At 36.1% G+C, this 25,599-nt stretch overlaps 1 protein-coding gene across 1 annotated transcript in view; it reads right to left on the bottom strand.

Annotated features, from left to right (window-relative positions):
• Window positions 1–24,658, bottom strand: part of LURAP1L (leucine rich adaptor protein 1 like) — a 53,479-nt gene extending 28,821 nt beyond the window's left edge. Inside the window, exon 1 of the mRNA XM_004464119.5 lies at window positions 23,663–24,658. Within this exon, the coding sequence (XP_004464176.1) occupies window positions 23,663–23,962 (300 nt within the window). The 5' untranslated portion in view covers window positions 23,963–24,658. The remainder of the gene's footprint in view (window positions 1–23,662) is intronic.
• Between the last annotated feature and the right edge of the window lie 941 nt (window positions 24,659–25,599).

Raw genomic sequence — 25,599 nt, 5'->3', positions numbered from 1 at the left:
GCCCAAAATTAAACAGTTTTGTCTCTAACTTACGAAATGATTTCATGTGCCTTTCCTGAGGTGGGGCGTAAATATATACGTATATCCTGTTCCTCTAATTCTCCTTTGAATCAGCTTTACCATTCTGCTGTTTCTCTCATTAAATGAGTTGAATTCATCTTTAAAATGTGCCTGCTCTGTATTTGTATGAGTCATGTTTTCACTTTTGAAAATTACACTTTGACAGATTTGGATGTTGCCTTTGAGATACCCAGTGGGCTCACCTCCTGGAGTCAGTTAAGCAGATTGTCCAAGAAGTGGCTTCTGGAGAGATTGAATCACAAGCAGCAATAGAATTTTACCTTCTTTACTCTGTTTTCTTCTTCTGACTTGGTATCTTTGCCTGTTCTATTGCTGTTGTTTCTCACTTTTGGCACCATCTGTCCATGTTTTGTTTAGTTCGTGGTTTAGGTCATGTCCATTTCCTTAAGTGGATATTGGACCCCTAGGCTGGTCTTGATTATGTAGTCAAGAGAACATCTGTGTATTAAACATGTATGTAAAACAGTCAATTCCAGAGACTGGTGGGTATTCAACAACTAGGCCAGACAAGGCCACATAGCTTAGAAGTCATTCCCCATTTGGGGTAGCAATGATTGTTAATCTGGTTTCATGATGGTTATCTCAGGATGATGGAGATCAATTCTCTGTTGGGTGAGAGATGACAGAGAATATGGTTAATTAGTCTATATTGTTTGCTTGTGTGTCTGTTTGCTCAAAGAAGTAAATATCCCATTTCTACTGAGTAGGAGACTAAGTTTTGAGAACTGAATCAATGAGTTGCATGTTACATGTTTTGTAGTGCCCTGTCCCTGAAGTTGTAAAACTGAAGCTGCAAGTCTTGCATGGGACTATGTACTTACTTGAGAAAAACATTTACTGCTCATTGATAAGAATATAAAATATTTTCCTACTTTTAGAGAGCCTCAATAATTAGATTATAAGTTTACTTAAAGTGAAGAAGTATTGTTTAGTTAGTTTATAGAGACTAAAAAATCCTTCCATAAATTTAATATTCCCAGGGTTCTGGGAAAACTAAGAAACTGCACTCTAAGATACTGGATATGTTAGTCTTTCAAGGGAAAAAAAGCATTTCTCACAGGAAATCCTACTCAGAATCATTTTATATATGAATCAAGGTGAACTTTTAGATAAATCATTCTGGTTTTGGTGATTTTAGCTTAAAAACAGCCAAATAACTTTTCCTTGCTTTTGTCAGTATGGAGAATAATGGTATAATTTAATTAAATTTTTTAAGATTTGGATTTATTTCTCATGAAGAAATGAATTAATTTTAACTTCTTCAATTCCTTACACAAGTTTACTATCAGGTAAGCTAATATTTCTTCCATATGTTTAAGATTAAGAAAATATAAAATTATGCTTTCAACCATTTGAATTACAACTATGACAACTTTTTAAATTCAACTGTAATTATGTTCTGTACTATGTTGACAAACATAACTTGAAAGATCTTTATTAATTTTAAGAATTTACACCAATACTAGATCAAGGTATCATTCTAGCTTTGCATTAGTATGTTTGGAAGTAAATTATTTACAAGCTCCTTTTAAAAGTTATCTTATCAAAATATTGATAAAAACTGCAAATATAACTACCATTTTTAAAAGATTTGATCGGTTCTTTTAGACTCATATTTGCATTATTATAATCCAAGGCAAATAAAGTTTGTTTTTGTATACTTATTCTGCTTTCTGTAAAAATTCAAGTTCTGTTCTTCATCTTTTTGCAGATTTTGGTACAGACATTTTACTTGAGAACAAAATTATTCTCCCTTTTGATAAACAAAAACACACTTTCATTATAGATATTTTTATGGAAGAATTCAGTTTGCTCCTATAAGAGATAGTTAAAGATTATTTTCTTCTGTTTAAACCATCCAGATAGCAGAGATACCTTATCTAATTCAAATAATTTTCTGTGCTTTCTGCTGACTTTGGCATGCCTTGTTTATTTAAAAAATAAAATAAAATAAACTTTCCTTAAAATTCTGTTGTATTAGCACCCTAAACTACAACCATTCATTGTTACCAGGCTTAATTAAGTAAACAAATGTTCTTTGATAATACTTTTAATTTTGCCTTCCCAAGACAAGACTCTAATTCAGGGGGAAAAAAAAGATTTTTTACACCCAAACTATCTTTGGGATTTCCCTAAGATTCCTAAGAAAGCATCTTATAAGAAAACTGCTAGAAAGCAGCCATAAGCGATATGTAAATGAATGATCATGGCTGCATTCTGATAAAACTACTTACAAAAAGAGGTGGGCTGGTTTTGGGTTGCAGGCAAAGTTTTGCTGGGGTACTAGGCTTACATATAATTTTAGGAAAAAAACACAACACTTCCAAGTGAATGTAATCCAGTATATCTTTCCTTATGGTCTATTTAAATGTTTCTCCTCTACGTTTCCATTCAGGAGTTTTCCTCAATTAATGAGTTAAATAAATTTTTTAGCATAAGCTTGTTTCAGATTGGTATGAGTTACAATTTTGACTTTAAAAAAAAAAAGTACTTTGATGCAATCAAATCACAGAGTCACAGGTAAAAACCTTATTAAAAGTGGCACAAATATAGATGGGCCCAGTATAGTATAGGAAATGAAGAGGATGTGAAGGAAGCTAAAAATGTGACCCTGCCATCACAAGCTTCAGTTAAATTTTTGTCTCAAGGCCTTAAACTCCTTTTTACCTTTGTTTAGTCATTTCATATCTCATGTTAATTAGGAAAGAAAGTCACTCGTACTACATAAAAGAATACTCATACACTGAATTTAATAGCTCAAACAGGACTAAATAAGCTTTGTCTTTTCAATTGAACCAGGATGAAATCCATGAGGAAAGAAAGAATGTGTTTATGGATTTATGTCTTTATCTTAAAAATTGATTATTTGTGATTCAGCACATGCCAAGTATTGTAATGATTCAGTGTCCATATTCTTATTTAGCCATTTACTTTCTATTTTCCACAAATAGCATCGTGAGTCTCTGGCACTACAGATTATCAGTGATTAAGGTTATGTGCTTCTGCCTTCAGTCTTTTAGAAATCAAAGTGTTCAAGCTGTCCTTTTAAATCTCTGCTGCTATGAACAATTACTGTTTGATTTATTTAAAATTAAATTAGTTACATTCATTGAAACACTGGCTAAAATATTACATTCATTTTTCCAATTTAGCATTTTCTTAGAATTTCACCCAATAATGCAGATAATTTCACTTGGACATGTGAGTGTTTGCTCTCTTTTAAATGTGATGCTCTTTGTCATTTTTTTTTATTTTTATGTACATTGATCCATTTCCAGCAAGAATAATATGCAAAGAAATGTAAAACAGAGGTGTTGGTCAATTTGTCATTTACACCTTTGGAGACGTGTGACCATTGATGGCATAGTTTAATGGGAATGGAATGGCAACCTAAAACTTTGATTCTAGTTTTTGTTCTGCCAGCAGCTTCATCTGAGACTTGCAGCAAGTCATCTTCCCATGCCTCTGTTTTCCTGCTGTTAGGTGTGAATTCTAGCCCTAAAATGACATGATTCCCTAATACAGCATGTTAACAGAGTTAGCAAAGTTTACTCCACATGTCCAATAGGGCACCAACAGAATGATCTAAGTGGGAGAGTTTGATACTGGGAGAAAACTGCATTGAGATTTACACATGAACATATGAACATGGAAAAGTAAAATGGAACCTTAACTTTAGAGAATTTTTTAAGATATGGAAGTAAAAAACACATTGTTGACAACCAAATACAAAGATGAGTGGCAAAGAAATGTTAGAATGAACTCCTCCAGGGCAGTGTTGTATCCTGCCCAGTACTGCTAGAGTATCACACAGTACATAGTATATCAATAAAAGCATGTTGGCTGAAGAACTGTATAAGAGAGGAAAAAAGGTACATGCAATATGTGGTAATGCAGCAGAGGGTAAGTGTGGATTACATTTCCCTGAGAAAAGAAGATATCTGTCAGTTGAGTAATAGAGAATAAAATGGATTTTGGTTGCCAAAGATGGATATAGGTGGCTGTAGCAGTTTGATATGGTTATGAATTCTAAAACTAGATTATATCTGCAATCTGGTCTGTACCTGGGTGTGTTTGAGTTATGATTAGGGCTTTGATTGGGCCATGTCATTAGGGCACCAAGGGTTGGGGACTCACAGATAAAAGGCATGGCAAAGGACGGAGGTGAGGGTTTTTGACGTTGGAGTTTTGATGTTGGAATTTGATACTGAAGCCTTAAATTGGAGACCCAGGAAGTAAGCTCACAGAGGAAAGAAAAGCCAGCCCCAGGAAGAGAGGAACCCTGAGCCCAGGAAGAAGCAAGCCCTGGGAAGAAAGGAACCTTGAACTCAGAGAGAAGCAAGACCCTGGAAGGGAGGAACCACGAAGCCTGAACCCTTGCAGACACTGGCAGCCATCTTGCTCCAACACATGAAAATAGACTTTAGTGAGGGAAGTAAGTTATGCTTTATGGCCTGGTATCTGTAAGGTCCTACTCCAAATAAATACCCTTTATAAAAACCAACCAATTTCTAGAATTTTGCATCAGCACCCCTTTGGCTGACTAATACAGTTGCCTATGGTAAGAAGGACATTAAAATTTGGACTTGGAATGAGAAAAATAAGCAAAGATCCAGAGACACAAGTTCATTTGTGCTCAGAAAGTGGTAAGACAACTTGAGCTACTGGGGATCTAGAATGAGGTGGGAGATGATATCGGAAAGGTAATTTGGAAGCATATTATGAAGAGTCTAGAGAGTCGAGCAAGGCTAACTCTGAGAAATTGTGTGACAGTCCAGTTAGTAGAAATGCTCATCAGAGTATCCTAAACAGAGCTTCAATAGCTCACCTCTAGGCTCTGGTTACTGGCTAAGCTGCCCTCAAAAAAAGCTTAAGACAGTTTCTTTAGCATCTCAGGCCTATTATTTAGTGTGGGCAAAAATGTCCTAATGGCAACAAAAGCGGATCTTAAAGAAAAAATAATTTGGCTGCATAGAGATGTTAGATAACGACAACGGCTTAGATTGATACCAGGCTCAACTTTATCATGTAAATCTCTCAGCAAGGCTAACAGACTCATTTTGCTTAACTGTACGTAATTTCTTATTTCATCATCCTGAATCGGTCTGGGAATTCAGAAAGAATTCATTTGTATATGCTAAGCATGGATGCTTTCTATTTTTCAATCAGAGGCAAAGATAGGAGCAAAGTGCTTTTCAAGTATATGACACAGAAAGGCCCAAAGGGCTTGACTCCAAATTCTTATTCTGATCTCCCATTTCCTCCTCATAAACGCAGTCTTATTGTCCTTAAAATTCTCATGACAAATATGTTCTTATTCCTCTTGGGTTTTGACTCATTCTTCTTATTTGGGGATATTCTTAATTTCCTCTGAAGTCTGTGTTTAACCTGACATTTTTTTTTAATGAACACAAAAGGAGGTTGTTCATTTTAAAAAAATTCTTAAAGCAAGAGTTCTTTAAAAAATTATATCCTTAGAATATTTTAATGAAATTGGCAGGAAAAAACCCTTCTTAAGATGATGGATGATTTGAGAATCAATCAATCATTTAATCAATAGCCTGGTTTTCCATTCATAGGAAATAGTTCTATTTCCAGTAACACCTAATTCACAACTTCACCACAAGAACATTTCTTAGCTGCTTTAACCATCTTTAATTTCCTTTAGCACCTTTAAAAAAATATACTGATGTTACTTCAGAGAGATGCAGCTAGACTTAGTTATAGCTGATGGAGTAGTTATAGACGTTCTTGGATGAAAGGTACCATGTGGTATTACACTATGATTACTATAATTATGAGATCACATTCTCAGTTTATGCAACTTGCTGGGAAAACATCTTTATACCAAGGATGAGAATTTTGATTCTTATCATTATACAAAGGCCCTAAATATTTTCAATTGCTTCTATACCTTAGGTTTTACAATTAACTTTATGCTTAGTCAAAATTAAAGCAAGCAGTTATTAAAGGGTTCAGTTTCTGTTTAAGCATGTCAAGAGAGATATCTGGACACTATTTTTTGCCATTGTGGAAATTACAAACATATCAGATGTTCAGGCGATTTTGACAGAATTCTTGCTCAGATAATGATTATACGACTTTACAGAAAGAGTTTACCTAAAAAATTTTCTCTAAATACAACAAAGGAGCCAGTGATGTTATTCTTTCTTTCCTTTTTGACTCATTACATTCAGGCATTTCTTTGCTAAGCTCTTGTGAAATTTCAAGTACAGGCAGTATAGGAAAATGGTATTCCAGATACTTTGGTACCTAGAAAGAATCTCAAAAGGCTGGGGTTAAAAATGCATTTCTTCCACTAATTAGATCTTTGATTTTGGGCAGTTGGATGTGTTATTTAACATTTTCTGTACAACAATTTTATGGTTTGGAGAACTGCTTGAGATAATGTATGCCTGTAGCATGGTGTCCTGGTCTAATGGTGCTCAATAAAATTTAGTTACTAATTTGACTTTTAAAATGGCATAAATTTTAAAAATGTCTTCCACGTTCGATGCTGCTGAAATTCAATGCAATTAAGTGGGTCAAGAAAACTGACCCAATTTGTTTCCTATAAAAATCTGGTTGTACTAAGATATTTACGTGTTGGTTTCAGTAATGAATCTGCACAATACACATTACTTCAGTAATTTTATTTTCATTTTCATAAACAATACTATTTAAATCTAAATGGCTAATATATTGTTACTATAAATATTGCACATAAGAATTACATGTATATATTGAAAAACTGTGTTGATAAATGTGTAAGTGATTTTTTCCATTCAACAATGAAAATAAACCCTAAAGACAGGCATGAAAATCACAGATTTCTAGTGCTAAAAGAAAACTACAGTTAGTAATTAAGTCAGACTAACATATTCTATGAGACATGCAAATCCAGGATGCAATGACTTGCCCCAAATTACGTAACCACTATGTGTTAGAAATAGGACTGCCAATTTGATCTTTTGATTCCAATACACTGATTCTTCCACAATATCAAAAATAATTTAGAAATAATTTTATTATGGTCTGAGTAGTATCATATGAGCCTTTAAAATTCCATGACCACTTTCTGAAGACAGTTTAGGAGTGGACAAAACTATATCATCTTTACCAGGAAAGAAAAAATATCTGCAACTTGGATTAAACAGGCAATGACTGCACAAGCATTCACGAAAAATTCTACCTTCTTATATTTGAGGTTCATACTGACTTTGATGTAAATTCAACAGATATTTTAAAAGTAAGATTCACACCTCATACTTTGCTGATTCGGAAATGAAGTCATGGATTGTGTTATAATTACCTCGAAGTCAAACACTGGTTCAAAAAATGTGGCTAGGAATACAAACAAATTTCTGATTTCTATTCTTAGCCTCTTCTCTTGCTTATATCTGAAAATTATTGCTGCCAGATTAAATGGTTTGCAAATAGTTGTTTTCTTGCACTAAAAATTAGCATAAATTCAATGTTAATTCATCACTTCTACTTTGAAGGACCACAAATGAGGGTGATAAAAGCAGATGCCTGGCATATGGCAACAGATGGGTCATTGCATTTAAAAAGAGCTACTGGGAATAGGATGGTTCACTCTTTTCAATGATTATCATGAAAGGTGAAAGAAAGGGGAAGGAAACAAGGCAATGCAGACTTAATTTGTTCTAATTTTCCTAATAGTTTTAAAGTGTCTTATTAAACTATAGGACTTACTGTTTGCTTCTATGTTTCATGTCATAGTGCAGTCCATAGTCAGGGAGAAAAATTCATAGTGAAAACAAACAACACTGGGCAGGAGCAAAACATGGCTGCTGATGGCAAGAATTATTGGAGCAGATGGTGAATGATGAATTAATTAGGATATATCCAGACATAGTTCTTGCTCAGATGATGCCCTAATCTAACATTACACTGAAAATTTCAGTAGGAATCATTTACAATTTTATATTATAATTACACATGCTTTTTATTATATTTTAGAAATAAGAATGATGCTTATGATAAAACTTTGACTCAATGCCTATAAAACACTGCAGAACTATCCTAAGATGGTATACTTGCTCAGTGGACTAGCATCTAAATTCCATCACATTTTAAAAGGAATATTCCATTATCCATTTAAAGTTGGTTCCAAAAATGCAAGAAACTCAGAAGATAAAAAAAGCAAAACAACACTATATATTTATAGTCACACATATGTCATACTAAATAATGGCTGGATTTGGGGGGATATAATTGTTTGTCATATAATTAGCAAAGATGATGCCAAATCATGTGCTATCTCTTGGTTGTAAATTTTCTAAATAAGGCTCTGTTTAGATTGATTCTATGTACTCCTATTAAAATAAATATGTAATTCTGATTCAAATAAAATCCTTAGAGAATTTTCTGTAGTTAAACCAAAACCCCAAAAGCTTAACCTAAATTATAATATAGAAAAAAGACAAAATTATACCAATGAAAGTTCAAACTGTCACTCAACCTATCACTAGAATTTGAGATGATTTTCTAACTCACTAAATTCCCTGAGAATACAGTTTTTAAAAATATAGCTTGTTTTGTACCTAGGCTCCTCTCAAAGTAGTAAGAGAGCCTGTTTTTCCTTCTCCACTCCCTATCCTTTGATTCAGAAATGTAATTTTTGCAACAAACCAAAAACTGACATCGGTACCTCCTATCACTTTGTATGTGCCTTGTCTTTAAGACAATCGGAGTGTGATTCCTATCACCATGCTTCCATCATAGCAGTAGCTCCTTTCTAGGCTGAATTGCAGTGATCAAAATTCACTGCTCAGGACGTAGGGTAAGGAGAAGCTGGGGGGTGATGTATTGACTTTGGAGAAATATAGTTTCTGTAAGTAAAACTGTCTGGTAGGTGAACAGAAATAGGAAAAGCCTGGGTAGTGTTGCATTTTAGAAGTTGCATAGGTTTTTGCTGTTGATAATGTATTTGTTGTTTAGATTTTTACCATTGTTTCTGTCTTGTAATGTTACACAGAAGTTAAGTAACCTTAGTTGACTTACACAGGGACAACTGGCAAGCCCAACAATAATAATAATATCATAAACAATAATAGTCAGCCTTTAAAAAGGCACTAGTGCATCACAGACATTTTTTCTTACTTAATCCTCATAAAAACTCTAAGGGGTAGATCTCATTATCTTCCAACTGCAATTCAGAGAGGATCAGTAATTGGCCCAAGTCACACAACGAAAAAGTGGTAGAGCTGGGGTTCAGACTTAGCTCTATCTGACTCCAAAGCCCACATGCTTACCTGGCTTCCTAGGCAAGAGGTCAGAAAACACAGAATCCATGCTCTTTCTTGAAGGAAAAAAAAAACAAAAACAAAAAGCCCCAAAAACTAATTGAGTATTCAGTCTGATAAAAGAGAAACAAATCAAGAATTGAAATATCATGTAAAAGGAATGACCCAAGCTTCGACATTATTAAGGAAATAACCTAATTGTTCCTCAGCAATCAACAGTGTGTACTATCTTGTTTATGACTATTTCAAAAGCACAACATACTTTAAGCATCCCATAATATAAAACACATGGAAACTGTTTCATTTTCAAGAAGGGAAATGTAAGAAAAAACATAAGTATGCAAAAATACAGTGAAACTTTCATTATATAACATCCCTAAAATAATAACTATAATTGGTTCTTATTGTCATTCAAACCATATTTAAACTTCTTTGCGTGGCATTCAGTATTCTCTATTACTTGGCATTATTTTACTTTTTCAATATCATTTTCATTAACTCCAGTGTAACTTTTCACTCTTTCTCAATCTTTCTCATTACAGTTTCCTAGACAATATAGTGTAGTGAGGGATAGAAAAAAGTGGAGTTAAAAAAACAAAACATAAAATGATCAGTAGTATGGCCTGAAGGATAACAAGCTAAGGTTCAAAGTGTGGGAATGGGAGTGGGAGAGGAAGAACAGTTAAAGCAAAAGACCACCATCAACAAATTTCCAGAGATGAGTGCACACCACCTCAAACGTCTAAGGAATTGAGATGGGTTGGGGTTGTAGTTACTATGTAAATAACCACCTCCTAGCATTGCTTTATATGGCTATATATACTTTGTTTCTTATAAAATTATATTTTATTACATATCACAGATCTTTGGCATTAGACTAGAACTTTTCAATACCATGGAGGTTAACTATTTATATTGTTTTAGCAAAAATGTCATGCCATGTCTTGCCTACTTGACTGATTTAAAAGTAACCTGAAATCCATGTCGTCACCTTCATTCATATTCCTTTTGGGGCTTATCACAGGAATGGGGATGTAATCAATGCCAAAAAATGTATGTAATATTTACTTGATGCCTATAATAGAAACATTTCTGGAAACAGACAGAAATAATGTCCATAGTGGGTATTTTCACAGTTAAATGGTGTGCAGCTGAGTGTTTCAATCTATTTATGGCCTACAATGTGTGAAGTTTTGGAAATATGTATATTCTACATAGGTTTGCATCATTAGTGTTCAATTAAATCAGCCAAGATTTTTGGATGGGGTAAAGTTAATTTCATGTGTAAGGTAACATAGATGGCAAATAGATCTTTGTTAGACTCACTTCTGAGTGTATGAATGTATCTGAGTATATGATGTATCTGAGTGTATGACATTCTCCTCTTGGTATATACTTAGCTAATATTGTTTGTTCTCAGAAGAGTCAACACATTAATTCTCCTTTAAAAATTGGGTGAAATTCAAATAAACTCAATTTGTCTTTAGACAGAAAGCAAACAAAAGTGACCCAACACATAATGTTATGAAATTACTGAGCCTTCCCAGTCATGATGACTGGACTTTTGGAATTGAAGTGTAAATGGAAATACATTTCCTCTATTTACATTGGCAGTGCCACGGAACCCTAAACAACCAGTTTTGGAAAGTGAGAGAAAGCTGTCCCTGCGTATCTATCTACTGTGAATCACTCAGTCTCTAACTCCATTTCCAGTTTAGCAATGTGAGCATTTGATAATGATCCTAGGAGACTTAATTAATGGTTTGTGGCTTTAAATAAAACGGTGCTACAGATTCTTAACAATGATCATTTCAACCCACTTGCTTTTTTTTTTATGTTTTTTTAAAAAGATTTATTTATTTATTTTATTTCTCTCTCCTTCCCGCCCCCGCCCCCTGCCCAGTTGTCTGTTCTCTGTGTCTATTTGATGCGTGTTCTTTGTCCACTTCTGCTGTTGTCAGCAGCACGGGAATCTGTGTTTCTTTTTGTTGCATCATCTTGTTGTGTCAGCTCTTGTGTGTGCGGTGCCACTCTTAGGCAGGCTGCACTTTCTTTCACGCTGGGCGGCTCTCCTTATGGGGCGCACTCCTTGCGTGTGGGGCTCCCCGACACGGGGGACACCCCTGTGTGGCACAGCACTCCTTGCGCGCATCAGCACTGCGCATGGGCCAGCTCCACATGGGTCAAGGAGGCCCCAGGTTTGAACCACGGACCTCCAATGTGGTAGACGGACGCCCTAACCACTGGGCCAAGTCCGCTTCCCCCATTTGCTTATTTATTTATTTTTGTCTTTATTTATTTTTTAATGTTACATCACACCACTGCTTATTAATGCTAGTAAGGTGAGATGATTGTGCTAGGATTATTTAAAGGCTTCCAGCATACAAAGTAGCATCCATTTTTGAGTTCAGCCTTGTTATTTATGTGTGTTGAGTGCTGATGACATATTCTGAACTCATTTGATTCACTAATTAAATAAAAATATTTGGGCAGTTCCAGTTTTTGCTGGCACCGCCCTTCAAAGAAAGTTGGTTTTCAAGATCTAATACCAAATGAGGTTATGATTCAGTAAAAAAGATAGCTCTATACCATGATTTGAAAGACTACCATATGAAGCAGCTTCTTCGGTGTCTTTAAATCTGTTCTTTACACTCATAATAGATGATACAATACATGATAACCATCAATATTCTCTTAAAATCTAGATCTTATCATGAATGGATCCATACAAGATACTGACTTCAGCAAAGTAGAAAGAGTGAGTTGCTTCGTTTCCCACCTTCTATGAAATTTGGCTCTTTTAACCCCACTCATAAATGCACAATAAAAAAAGCACAGCCACTGAGTAACTAAATAAGTCTAAAAATAATGCCTAGCAGGAGATCTAAGATGTGTATCAGTATAACTCTACTTCACACAAAGTACACATCAAATTCTTAAACAACAGATATATATGCTAATAAGAATCAACTTGATTATGTAGACAAAATAATTTCATATTAGCATGGATATCTAAAGAAATAGTTCTGTTTTATATTAAGCCTGTTGATGTAGAAGATCCAGATTTCATCTCCCTATGGTACACGATTACCTTGAATCAGGACACATATTGGTAGCCATGGTGGTACTTTATATAATTTTCCAAGCTAATTAAAACATGGTGATTGGAGTAGGGGAGATGTCAAAGTTCACTTCTAAGTCCTTATTTAAGTTTGGTCCTTGTTAGAACAGCAGGCAATCTGAGTTAATCAGTGTGAATCCAATGTCTACCAGATTAGTCCTTGTCATTTTCTAGTTATTTTTTCTCACTGGCAAAAACACACATGTAGAGACAACCATGAGTCTCTCAGTTTTCCTGGCTTTCTTCTCACATATTTCTTCTGGCATTTCCAAACTTCTAAATAAGGTATAATTGGAACAAGTACAACATAAAACAAAAACAAACTAAATGAGGCTACTAAATTAAGTGGTTATTTATTTTTAACCCAAACCACATAAACTATACCATGTATCAGTATGTAGAGTCCACAATACTATAAATAAGTTTCTTTTTCTAACTTCTTTCATTTTACTCTGAAACATCATTCTAAAATAGTAAAATAGGATGGCAAAAACTAAAATGTATGTATTCTTTCCGCATTTATGGGAGAATAAAAACAACTACCATTCATTTTTATGCTCCGCCAGCACCCTTGGGAACAATGGTTCCTAAGACTGACAATATCTGAGTAAACAGTAATTCCTGCAACCGAGAAGGAATTCCTTTGTACCACTTCGAAGCAGGTAAAAAAAAGTTTTGCTATGTTTTTTTTTTTATGTCAGTTCTCACAGTAACAGTAGGAAGACTTTTTAGATGTCTTTCTTTAACCAGGAATCTCAGTAGACAGTTTGGGAAGGCAACTGCAAGTGGCTGGTTGGAGGTAGAGAAAGGGTTGGGGTTCTGTTTTCCACTCCAAAAAAGAAATGTTGCTAATGCACTCCAAACTCAAAGAAGAGAGGCAGGGTTAAAGCATACTTCAGTTCACAAATTAAACAAATGCTGAGTCTGTAGCTATTTGGTCAGAAATTATGGAAATATAAGCACTAATTAGTCACAGCTTCTGCCCTGCAGGTGATTATACTGAGGGAGAGATAGTGAACAAGATTATTAACCAAGTTGGAATACACAGCCTAAAATTTTGGCACAATAGGAAAATGAAAAATGAAGTCATGTATACAGAATTATGTCAGACTTTCACCCTGTGCAAACCATGAGCCTCTGAGACAAACATTTTAAAACAATAATGTGCCTTTACTGCAGAAAGGTTTTTGTCAACGCATAGTATTTACTCACCAATAAGTCATTAAGTTTTATGGTGTGACTAAAATCACTGATCTGTTTAAATGATAAAATTTAGTTATACTTGGTTGTTTCTTGTGCCTTATTTCTTTGTAATACAATTTTATCATCAAATTTTAATATGGTAGAAAACTGGAGTATGGTTTCAGATTCTTGGCTCTGGTTCTTGTATAATCCTCAAAAGAGATTTATGTCTATCGTCTTAACTCAATTATTTCTAATCCATTTCTGCTTTTTGGGCAAGGGCTAATTTCCTCTCTAAAAATCTAGATGAACATCTATTTGAGTCTTAATATTATCTACTTACCTATTAAATTCTGGAAAGAGGCACAAGAGGCTCCCATTAGGTCATGTGGAGCGACTATGGAGTGCTTTGTAAATATTTCTGGGAGTAGTCATTAATTTCATTAACTTCTTAGGGTGGATCCATCCACGATTAGCATTAGCCACTATGACTGAAATTCTGAGGGCTTATTTGGTTATTAGTTCACATTACAGAGAGAATATTCCAGAGTGCAGTGGCTAATTCTCATTTGGGCACTAATCATTCTAGGTATTGCTTCTTTGTGGGGATGCTCAGTATCAAATTCAGTGATTCACACGTGGTATGCACAAGAAAATGAGTTATCTCACATAGTCCCACATCCTCTTCTATGAAAAATAATAGAAGAAAGAGAAAAGATGGAGATAAGAAAAATTCTAATCTTATATTTTCCTGTATTGAAGAGTTATCCTAGCCAAATGGGAAGGGCAAAAAAACCTAAAGCATAAAGAGTTTTTAGGATTTGGCAGTCAGAATCCCAGCTACTTTACATATATCAATCTCATTAATTGATTAAAGTCGCATAGCTAGTAAGAGGCAAGGTGTGATTCTTTGAATTCAGATCTATGTTATTCCAAAGTCTATGCTCCCTGATTTTTATTATACACACACATATAATATATATTTCTTATTAAATATAATATAAGCTTAATGTAATAAACAGGAAAAAAAACAAAAGAGCTCAAGAGAAAAAAAGGCACCCACAATCCCAATGCAATGATAGCTACTGCTAATATTACAGGATATTTCATGACAGCCTTTTGTTCTATACGTGTATATATCCATAGCTATTTTTCTCTTCCATAAATAATTTTTGCAACATAATTTTAATAACTATACAAATTCCATCATATGCACATAAATAACCTACCTACCATTTTGGTCATTTATACTATTCCATTTTTTTCTATTATATTTATTCCAAATGTATACGTTTATATTTTTACAGAAATTATTAATACCTTAAGATACATTTCTGTGGTATTATTGGCACCAGAATTGCTGGGTCAAGGAGTACCTTCTGGTTTTTTTTAATATAGTATGAAGTTTTCCTCTACATGAGCCTTCCAGTATACACCTCCAGCAGCAATGCTGACAAATGCCCATTTCTCCCCACCCTTGCCAAAGCAGAGCAATGCCATTCTTTTTTCATTTTGCAAAAAAAGGCAAGAAAGTCTTTTATTTTAGTCATACACATGTATGCATATAAATTCAATAAGCTCTGTATTTTAGATATTTATTTTAGAACAGACACCTTAAGTTTATAAATACATGGTTTACAGACATAGAAGCTGAAGCATTTCTTTTTTACATTGTAATTATTTAGTTTGTATTTTAAGAACAATTGGAATTGCCAAATAACAAATATAATGAATAGAGGTATTTGAATACAGAAAGGACTGTATTGTGAGCCAGTTAAGTCACCATCACTGAAGACAGCTGGTGAGGATGTCAGTGGGGTATTGGACTAGATGTCCTCTGAAGTTTCTTCCCATGCTACAGTTTTATGATCCTCCTTTCTATTTCCAGAGATTATTAACCCGTACATCTTTGCCTCAGCAACTGCACTATTTCACATAAATGGAGTGACTTTGTTACTGCTGTTCTTTGCCAGTAATCTATCCAACATCATAATACTAAAAGTTGTGCTTTGAAGCAAAGTGGACGTATAGAGAGAGAAAATAAAAATAAGAGGAACAATAGCAGAGTATCTGCTGCATTTAGAAAAAAATGCTGCATCATAAGTTGCTAGAATCTCAATTTAAAAATTATATATACATAGATAGTTATAGCTAAAATATAGAAGGAAACACAGATATACTTTCATAGGCTCAGAAAATATCTAGGGATATACATAAAATATTATTTATAGTAGCTATTTCTAAGGAGTGAAAATTGGGAAAAGAATATAAGTTATTTTTATTTTCTACTTTAGATCCTTTGGTACTGTTTGCATGTTTTAATAATAACATGTACCATTTTAATAACAGTAATTTTAAAGTTTTTTAAAATCAAAAGAAAACCTGGAAATGAAATTATCTTCACACTACTAAAAAGCCATTAGGACCTACTTATGATTAACTCACCCGCAGAGGAACTAGAGGCAGTTCTCTGTACTGGGCAGCCTTGAAAGGTGAACTTTATTATGCGGGTGAGTGGCTGGGGACTTTCCTTCTTAATTTTGGTCTCAGAATTTGCTTGGTTGGCACCAAAACAACCAATTGATTTAGCAAAGTTTAGCAAACAAACATCCTTTAAAAAAAAAAATCAGGAAAACTCAGAATAACAGCCTGTGCTCAGGAGATCCCCGAGTTGTAACAGACACATCTTGCTCTATGGGAAGCTGGTGCCAAAACCTTTCTATGAGTTTACTGAGGTGGATATTAACATAGCAACAACTTTGTTCTGCTCACTGAATATACGGGAAATCAGAAGACTTCATTCTATCTCACTTCAGGTGGTCTGACTTAAAATATTCAAATGAAAAAGGCACTCCATAATTTTAATTCCAAATAGCTAATCTTACTAGTAATTGTTTCTTTACTTTTTACTTAACATAAAAATAAGGCATAACACTCAGGAAATGTTTTTTTTTTTTTAATCTAGAAGTTATTCTCCAAAATCAATGAGTGGCTGAGGGCAGAGGATAAAATATATATATTATACATGCAAGTGAATGTAATGCACCCCCTAGAATTTTGAAATGAGGAAAACAATTATTCTTTGAAAATCTGAAATCAAGTAATAAGGCATCAGAGCTCAAGAATGAAAACTCACTACTTAAAGAACAAATCCTGATTAACGTTCTGAAGAAAAAAATGTTGATTCTCATATAGGCTGAACTGCCAATGAATACACTGACAAGCCCAACCAAGCAGGTAAGAAGGAGATTGCCTTGACCCTGCCAAACAACGTGTTGAGTTTGATACTGTGAGGAAATGGTTAAATTCATATCTTACTCCCATAACCCTGATTCCAGGCTTCCCCAACCTTGTGGTGTTCCATGTAATGGGGCCGTCAGAGAGGAGGTTCATTAGAAATATATTATTGTTCTAGTTTCACACTAATTCTTTTATAAGTCTGTCTGAAGGGTATTACTTCTTCAATTGAAAAATCAAATGTCCTGATGATATCTGATTTCTGTGAATGGAATCTATTTTGTTATCGTGAGCATTACAAGCCTGAACAAATAAATCTAAGACGTTTTTGTGCCATGAATACAGAGGGCACACTCAATTCTGTGGTGACCATCCTATTTCTTCATGTGACATATATTACCTTGTGCCAAGCTGGCCTTTTAGTCCAACTTTTGGAGGTTTTATTGATATGAGTACTATTTAAAAAACTCAGTGAGAGATACCATCTGAATAAGATGGAAGAGAAGTCCATCTTTATAAGTCCAATTTGAAAATCATTAATATATCTCCAATTGAAGAATGAAGTATTCTGATTAAATCAGATTCCTATGAGCACAATCTATTTTCTAAAAGAACTACGAAATGTCTGGATAATCATTTAATATAAAAACTGAAGTAATTTTTTTTTTTTTTTAGTTGCTGGGGCATAAACCCAAGACCTCGTAATTGGGACGCCACACCAGCTCCCCTGAGTAGTTTTCTCATTTGTTCACCAGTTGTTTGTCTTTGTTTTTAGGAGGCACCAGAAACCAAACTCAAGACCTCCCACGCAGGAAGCAGGTGCTCAACTGCTTGAGCCACATTGCTCCCCAACTTTATTTTCAATTGGTAACTAGTTGAAGTTCATATAGAAGAAGTGACAGAAAAGACAAAATTTGACTAAACATTTCTTAAGAACTATCAGAAATCTATTTATATTACCTACCACTCCTGTGCTAAGTAAAATGGGGTGACGATAGCACTTACCTAGAAAGTCGGTGAGTAATGAAAATGAAATGCCACAATATATGAAAATTGGTTATTGCTTACTGGCATATTATAATCGTTCAATAAACGTTAGTAATAGTTACAGGTTGATGTGGCCCCAATTCCATCCAATCTTAACTGTTCCCAAGTCAGAGACTATCTCTAGTTCTTGTTCCTTCTTGGTGGGCTCATGGAAAAGAAGCATACAGTTTAATGCTTCAAAATTCTGGAAGAAGAGTATAGCTAGCTATCTAACTAGATAGACAGACAGACAGACAGACAGACATTTAACCCTATATGTTAACATGAGAATCAACGTATTCTAAAGCATGGAAAATTATAGCACAGTCATTATTAAAAGCTCAGATTCTGATCTCAGCCTGGCTAAGTTAAAAATTTCCACCAGTTAATAATCTCTACCAGTCTTGCCAGCCTGGTGGGCTCTGCTGATTTGTACCACAACCTGCTCCAGACTTGCCTGGAATTCTAGCTCATCTGGTTCCAAAGTCTATGAAATTCCCACTAAACCAGAGGTCCACAAATTTAAGTAGTGAATGAACAAGCTTTAAAGAAAAATAAAGAAACACCCTCAAAAGAAAAACAAAGAAAAGGAGCAAATTCTAGGATCCTGAGATTCCAGCCATGAGCTCCAGTTTCAGAAATAATGTCTTAAAAAACTGTCTTAATATAAATTTGTGATGTCTCAAGATCAGGGCAGTTTGGCTGTGCAACTGAATGGAATGAAAGGTAATAGTTTTGGGTCAGAAAGTGCTCTTCACACACGTCAATCATTTGCAATGTACATTTATAGAAGGGGGCTGGGTTCATCATGATTTGAAAATGTCCCTGACTTCAAGTTATCAATAAATCCTTTAAATTATATCTATTTGTTTCTAGGAAAGTAACAGCGCTCCCTTCATCTGCATTAACTGTCAATTTATGAACCACTTGTGTAAGGAAACACGGTTCAACAAGATTTATTTATTAGATTAAGTAAATAGGATAACATTCCATGCATAAAATGGCAGAAGAAGCCACTGGTAGGAATCAGAGCTAGTCATTTCCTTAATGTCTTCATCCTTAATATTATGCTCTTAATTTGCATTGTAATCAGCCCTCTTAATTCCCTCTCCAAGACAAACTTCCTCTTAGAAATCTCCTCAGCTCTATCTATGACTTTCAACACTTACTTATCATCTCTGCTATGGCATCACACATCCACTTATGTACTGGCTTGCAATCATCCTCTGGCTAATTATATTCCCATCTTATTTTTTGGTTATCTTGTGAACTCATGAAGGATGGTGCTTTCCACTTTACATCTTCTCAATTATATACCTTAATTTCTGTCCAATTTTGGGAAGATAAATATGATAGTACTCCAGAGACACCACCTAGTCCATTTGGAAGCATGTCCAAAGTGATCATGAAGTTAATTTCATGAAATTATCTCTTTTTGAGTGAATTTAAAATAACTGTTATTTTTTATTTTATAACAAAAGTAAGCAAGTCATTTACAACAAGGGAAAAGCATGGAAAAGATCAATAAGAAAAAGCATCAATAAAAAACAAGAATAAACCATCTTCAAGACTTTTAATATTTTGATTTAGGCACTTGTATTATTATTTATATAATTGTGTGTATATATGCATGTTTGTGTCTAGGCCTGGGTATTGCCCAGAAAACTTTGTAAAAGCAAGGGTGGAGAAATTGAGTGGGGTATTTGAATCCTTTAGTAGTAAGAGAGGACAAGGAATTGACTTGAGGATATTTATGTTTCACTATTACATAGCTGCTATGCAAAGTATTACCAAAAATATAGAAATCAATCAGGACAGAGTACTTTCAAATCTGTTTGGTAAACCATCTTTACATAATAAAGAATAAACTAGAATGCAGAATGTGGCATCAACAGGTAGTATATACTCCATCCCAAACTAAACTTTAATTTTCTGAACAGTAATTATCCGGGAAGCAAACGTGAGAGGACACTTTCTAACTCCAAATTCATATTTTTCAGAGATTGCTTTCATAATCTTATGCAGTTTTAACTTCTTCCAGAGTAAAATGATGGAAATAAATGTCTTTTTCAAACTAGAAGTATGATATGGACAAATTGAGATAGTTCGAACATATTTTAAATATCTTATAATAGAAAAGTAAAATATAAAGTTTATTACTAGATGTCAAATACAGGTTTGGACAGATTTTTTATATTTGTTAGAAAAAGCTTTTAAATATTATTTGTTAATCAAGAATTAAATTCCCATTCTTGAGAAATTTGTGGCTAGGTTTTCTTGTAGACAATGGGGTGAAAATTCCACATAGGATGTGACCTGGGAAGACTGACTTTTTAAGCAACCCTTTTTGCCTATCCTCCCAAGATCTAGAAGTAGGTCTGGACCATAGCAGAAACTCAATACACATTCGTTGATTATCGAATAAACCTATACCCGAAACAACCACTGACATATACACTGAGAGCCTCCTTTTGCAAGTCCCTCAGCACCTTAGGGGGTGCTGAGTATCACAGGTTTATAAGAAGTGCACTCTATTTTGAAGGGAAATTTTTGAGATACAGATGGTAATGTGGAAAAAGCACTGAATATGGAATCAGGTGATATGAGTTCAAGTTGCGGTTCTGCTTACTACTTAGCTGTGCAACCTTTGCCTGCTTTCTCAACCTTGTCTAAACCTCCAATATCTCATTGACAAAATGTGGATAAAGATACTTCCACTTTCCCAATGTGATATTAGGCTGAAATGATAGGACTGGTATGAAAAAACTCGGAACGGAAAAGTGGTGAACAGACATTATTGCACGGAATTTGTACAAGAAGACTGACACCTATTTCTGATTTCATCATAAATTTCCCATGTGCATCTGTGCATTTGCTCATTTCATTGTCAAATTCCCTCTTCACTAAAGTCAAAATAAAAGCACTTCATGCTAGTAAAATTTGCTCCCTTCCTCACCAAAACATTCTGAACTAACCTAATGAACCAAATACATACCTGCAAATTTTCTTATCTAATATTTTCCCTTGAACCCACACCCTTTATTGGGTATGGTGCTATTTGTGTTTTTCATAAGGGTGTCAGAATTGAGAGGTTTGGTCATTGAAGTTTTTGTCAGTCTTCTTAAATCTTTTTAAACTTACCTCCTTTACATTTGGGTCTTAAGGATCTGTAATCTCAGTGATTAAAACAATCACAGGTACAACTGAAGGAATTTATCCATAATAAAGAAGAAAGAGAGATAACGGTGAAATAATTTGTATATAACAAACCCTAAATGTTGGGATTATCTCCATGTAAGTCTATGCTGTACTATGTCAAGGGTACATGCATTCATCCTAATAGGAAAATAAGGACATCTCTAGAAAGGCTGTGCATGGCTAAGCAGGCTATGAGGAAGGACTTCTGAGAGCAGCCCAAAGCCTGATAATCCCAGACCAGCGAAGAAGAAAACTTTGTAAATGACTCAAATTAATTAGCTTGAAATATGGATTTTGCAAAATATCCAGGAGGTTAACACAATGCCCAGAGTATAGAGTAGAAGAGAACATGAAAATCATGTTTAGGTCAAAGCCCAGCTCTAGATCTCTAACTTCTATATATAAGGATGCTCAGGGGAGACAGGAAGAACTAGAGAATTGCATCTGTTCAATGTGTATAACAAAACTGCCAAGTTTATATAAAAACAAATCTGTTGATTTGCATTTGTGCTGAAGCTGGAGTTTTTAGCATCCACAAGAGTTCTGTAAAGTGGGAGAATCTGTCTCATTGACAAGAGAATATACCTGTTTTCAATCCTTTCCCTCTAAACTCCCATAGCCAATGTTAACATTTACTCAGCGGAGACCTTTATTAGAGTATAACGTTTGACACATTAACATCTGTTTTAGCATAAATTATCCCAAATTTTAGAAATTGATAGATTGAAAACATAATTAGTAGTCAATTTAGCATGTTGCCACAGCTTATTGATGTTGGGTGTTTGCTTTTTCTTTTTTAATTAACATGCATGATCATTATCCATGGCAACATCTGGTATGGGGGAACAGATTTTTGTCAACTATATGAAATTTTAATTAAGAATAATATATAAGCCTAAAAGGTATCTATAGTTGAAAATACCAGATATTTTTCTTTACTTTATAGAGTTCAACACACTTGGCTTGAGATACTACAAACAATAATTGGCAAATGGGTACAAGAGATTTGAGAGACCTTAATGGACAGGTCCCTTGACTTTTTCATTTTATATTAGCACCCAGTTCATTACCAGTATATAGTAAATGCTTAATAAATACTTGTGAATGACTGAAATGTATAACCAGTGTATGTGTGTATTTAGAGAGTGAAAAATGAAAACAGCAATAAAATCATTTGTATAACACAGGGTATGTCTATACATAAAAATTCTAGCTCTCAATATCTGGAAGAACAACCTTATGGCGTTCTTATGACGAACAACCTTCGTGATCTTGTTATATGTTTTTAGAGTGATGTCCTTGAGTCTCTGTGTAGATATTTGGGAGAAAACTCCACACAAAGGACTTTTGGCACTAATATATTTTTGAAGAATATTTTATGTTATGGAACTTATTCTCTCTGGCGTCTTCCAACTGCAGAAAAAGAGGAGTTAGGTAAACACCTCTGGTTATTTCTTTTCAGTGCAAATACTTAGTATATCTGTCCATTTCTGTAGAAAATCCTTCTCACCATTCTCTGGGCAATTGATGCCCACTGTTTCAATTTTTTTCTTCTCCCAGCTGGTAAAAAATGCTGTTGTTTTGTGGTCATTTTCTTCAAAGGATTTAGGAAGAGATCATTTCCTCCCATCAGTTCATTGTACGAATAAACTAAGGTCCACAGAGGAAAAATGATTTGCCCAAGAGCTCATGGCAAGTAAGTAAGTGTCTCCCTCTAGGTATGTCGGCAATAACATTGATTCTCAGACCCTGTATGTGTCCCATTGTCCAATTCTTAAGTTAAAGTTTGCATACAGCAGGGAAAACAATTGTAGATGGAGGAATGAGCGGGCAGGACAGGGCGGTGGTCATTAACAAATCCTTGCATCTGGAGGTCACCTGTTTGCTTGGATCAAAACAGTGAAACAAGCTATTCATAAAGACATCAGGGACGAGTGGGCCATTGTTTTCAGAACCAGCTGTGGAAAATCAGTTCAAGAGTGGCCTTGGAACAGCTGCGGCTGCTGCACCAACGGGGCGGGGTGGAGGTCGGGGACTCGTGGGGGTGGGTGTGCTGGAAGGGTAGTGAGTGAGCGAGTAGGGCTGCATGGCCCCCAACGCGCCACCTCGCGGCAGACCCGGAAGCATCCTTACTGTTAGTGCAATGAACTGAGCCACCTTTAGAACCTGGGGGAAGTGTGAACGACACACAGCAGGCCCCATATGGGTGCAGTAAATGCAAACCTTCTGCGGGCTAGCCACCGACTGGCTGAGGGCTGGTCAGAGCTGCGCGCAGCCTGACAGACCGCGATATCAGAAAGTACACAGAGCGAGCAGGCTCTGCTGTTGTAGCAAACCATGACGGAACAAAGTCCGGGGTAAACAAGTCTGGTCGCAGCTGCCTCCCGACGCGCGCCCCCTAGACGCTCCTTTACCCCGCAATTCCCACGCCCCCAGCACTCTTCTCCAGCTCTGCAGCCCCTGCCACCCTCTCCCCTGGGCCCCATCGTCCGATCTCCCCATCTTTCACCCCAGACGCCCACCCCTGCGGCTGGTGCCCCACACTCACCATCTCTTGCCTGAGGAGGTGAAGCTTAGTTTCCAGCCTCTCCAGGTTGCTGGAGTGGCTTCGTCGTGGAGAGCCAGAGGTTGGAGAGGAAGAAGAGGAGGACGACAGTGAAGGAGGGAAACTGCAGCAGCTGCTGCTGCTACTGCAGCCACAGCCGCCGCAGCTCCCCCCGCAGGGGTCCCTGTCCCTTTCGCGGAGAACCGGCTCCTCCCCACGGAGCGAGCGCACTAGGCTCTCGGGCACTTTACGCCCCAGCTTCAGCTCGATGTCTCTGAGGTCTGGCAGCGCGCCGTCTTCCATGACTTTTCTAGAACGGTGATAATGCTAAACAAAACAAAACAAAACAAAACCGCTGCAGATGAGAGGTAGCAGCGGCGTCGGAGGCTGCCGCGAGATCAGCAGACCTGTCCCGATGCCTAGGTCTCTAGCCTCGGCGGATGGGGGGAACCGTCCGCCGCTTAACCGCCTGCGCGATTCCAGCCCTGAAATCCGCACTGGACGCAGCGGGTCGCAGCCCCAGCTCCCTGAACGCCGCGGCTCCTCCGACACTTGCAAGACTATCGAGATCGCCTTTCTTTTCCTTTTTGGCCACCTCCCTGCAAAGTTGAGTTAATTGATATTGCAGAGAAAGGGAAAAGGCAAGTACATGAAATCTGTTTTAGCTTTTTGGGGGGCGGGGTGTCACATTATAGAATTGTCCGTTCACATCCCTGCGCCAAACACTGACTGCCCCTCTGGTACCACGCGACAACACAATGATGTGGCCACACTCCTGGGTCGTTTCATTTTTCAGCCTTGTGTCTCCAAGCTTTCTGCATATCCTGGGTTGTCAGAAATAATCTTTGGTCAGTGGAAAAAAGAGGTCGGTCGTGTGCATGGACGCATGAAAGAAAGATTTAGCTTAGCAGGAGTTTAACGGCTTCCTTGATGCAGCAGAACTGCCCTTCCTCCCTTTTAGGCTGTTTGATCCAAGTCATTGTGTTCCTCCGAGTCTCAGAAACTTTAAACTCAGCTGGCAGGTGGACCAAACCAGGGCCAACCCTGTACCGTATATCACAGGCAAGAAGAGCAACAGGAATTTCCCCAAACTTGAGGTTAGTTAGCATAGCTTAAGCGTGCTGTTTTGAGTTGGAGTACCTATTACGGGCAGGTATTAAACTTTCCGATTTCCCGGGCGAATCTGCCTGGTAGTTACAACCTTTTCAACAATTTTTAAAAATTAGATGCGGAAGAATGACTTTCAATTTGATGTCATTTCCCACCCCCCCATCTTCATAAAAGGAAAGAATCTGTCTTTGAAAGCATTGCCTAAATAAACAGTATGCTAATAAAAAGAAGGAAACGATTTCACCTAAAGCTCAGTGAAAAAGTACAACCGAAATTGTCTTACCAAATCTTGTAGGATGTGGTAGCCAGCAAAAGTAAAGAATTAAGTAGCCAGACTAGTTTACAGGAGTGCTGAAATAGCAGTGGCATTTTAAAAGAGGGCAGTACTTGAGATACTTTTGTTTTAACTATGGAGGAAAAAAGATTAAGCATAATGAGTGAATACGTGTTCTTCTCTCGTAATTTGTCTAGTTTTTCAACTATTTAGAAGAAACTCAAGGTTTGCAATCTATTGGTCCAATATCCTCCTACTAAATGATTTACAAGAGCTGTGGAGATTATAGATTTGCATCAGCACTGAGTCAGTTGGAGGATACTATTTTCAATCCAGTAAATCACACATGTTTTCTATTGGACTCTTTCAAAACGTGGACCCCTTTATTTCTAGGACAAATACATATTTGTGTTCTTGATCTTTTCTGGGCTCTGTTCTTAGAGGCATCACTTGGGGTTTACACTTGTTAGCACATAGACAGATATATCCCTGAGCTTGTTTTAATCCTAGCCTCATCTAGGAAACCTCCTAAGGATAGGAAATATAGGCCTTATGA

The sequence above is a fragment of the Dasypus novemcinctus genome, chromosome 8 (genome assembly GCF_030445035.2).
Source record: "Dasypus novemcinctus isolate mDasNov1 chromosome 8, mDasNov1.1.hap2, whole genome shotgun sequence".
NCBI lineage: Eukaryota > Metazoa > Chordata > Mammalia > Cingulata > Dasypodidae > Dasypus > Dasypus novemcinctus.
Note: the sequence above shows the minus strand (reverse complement) of the source record. Positions and strands in the feature narration are given on the sequence as shown.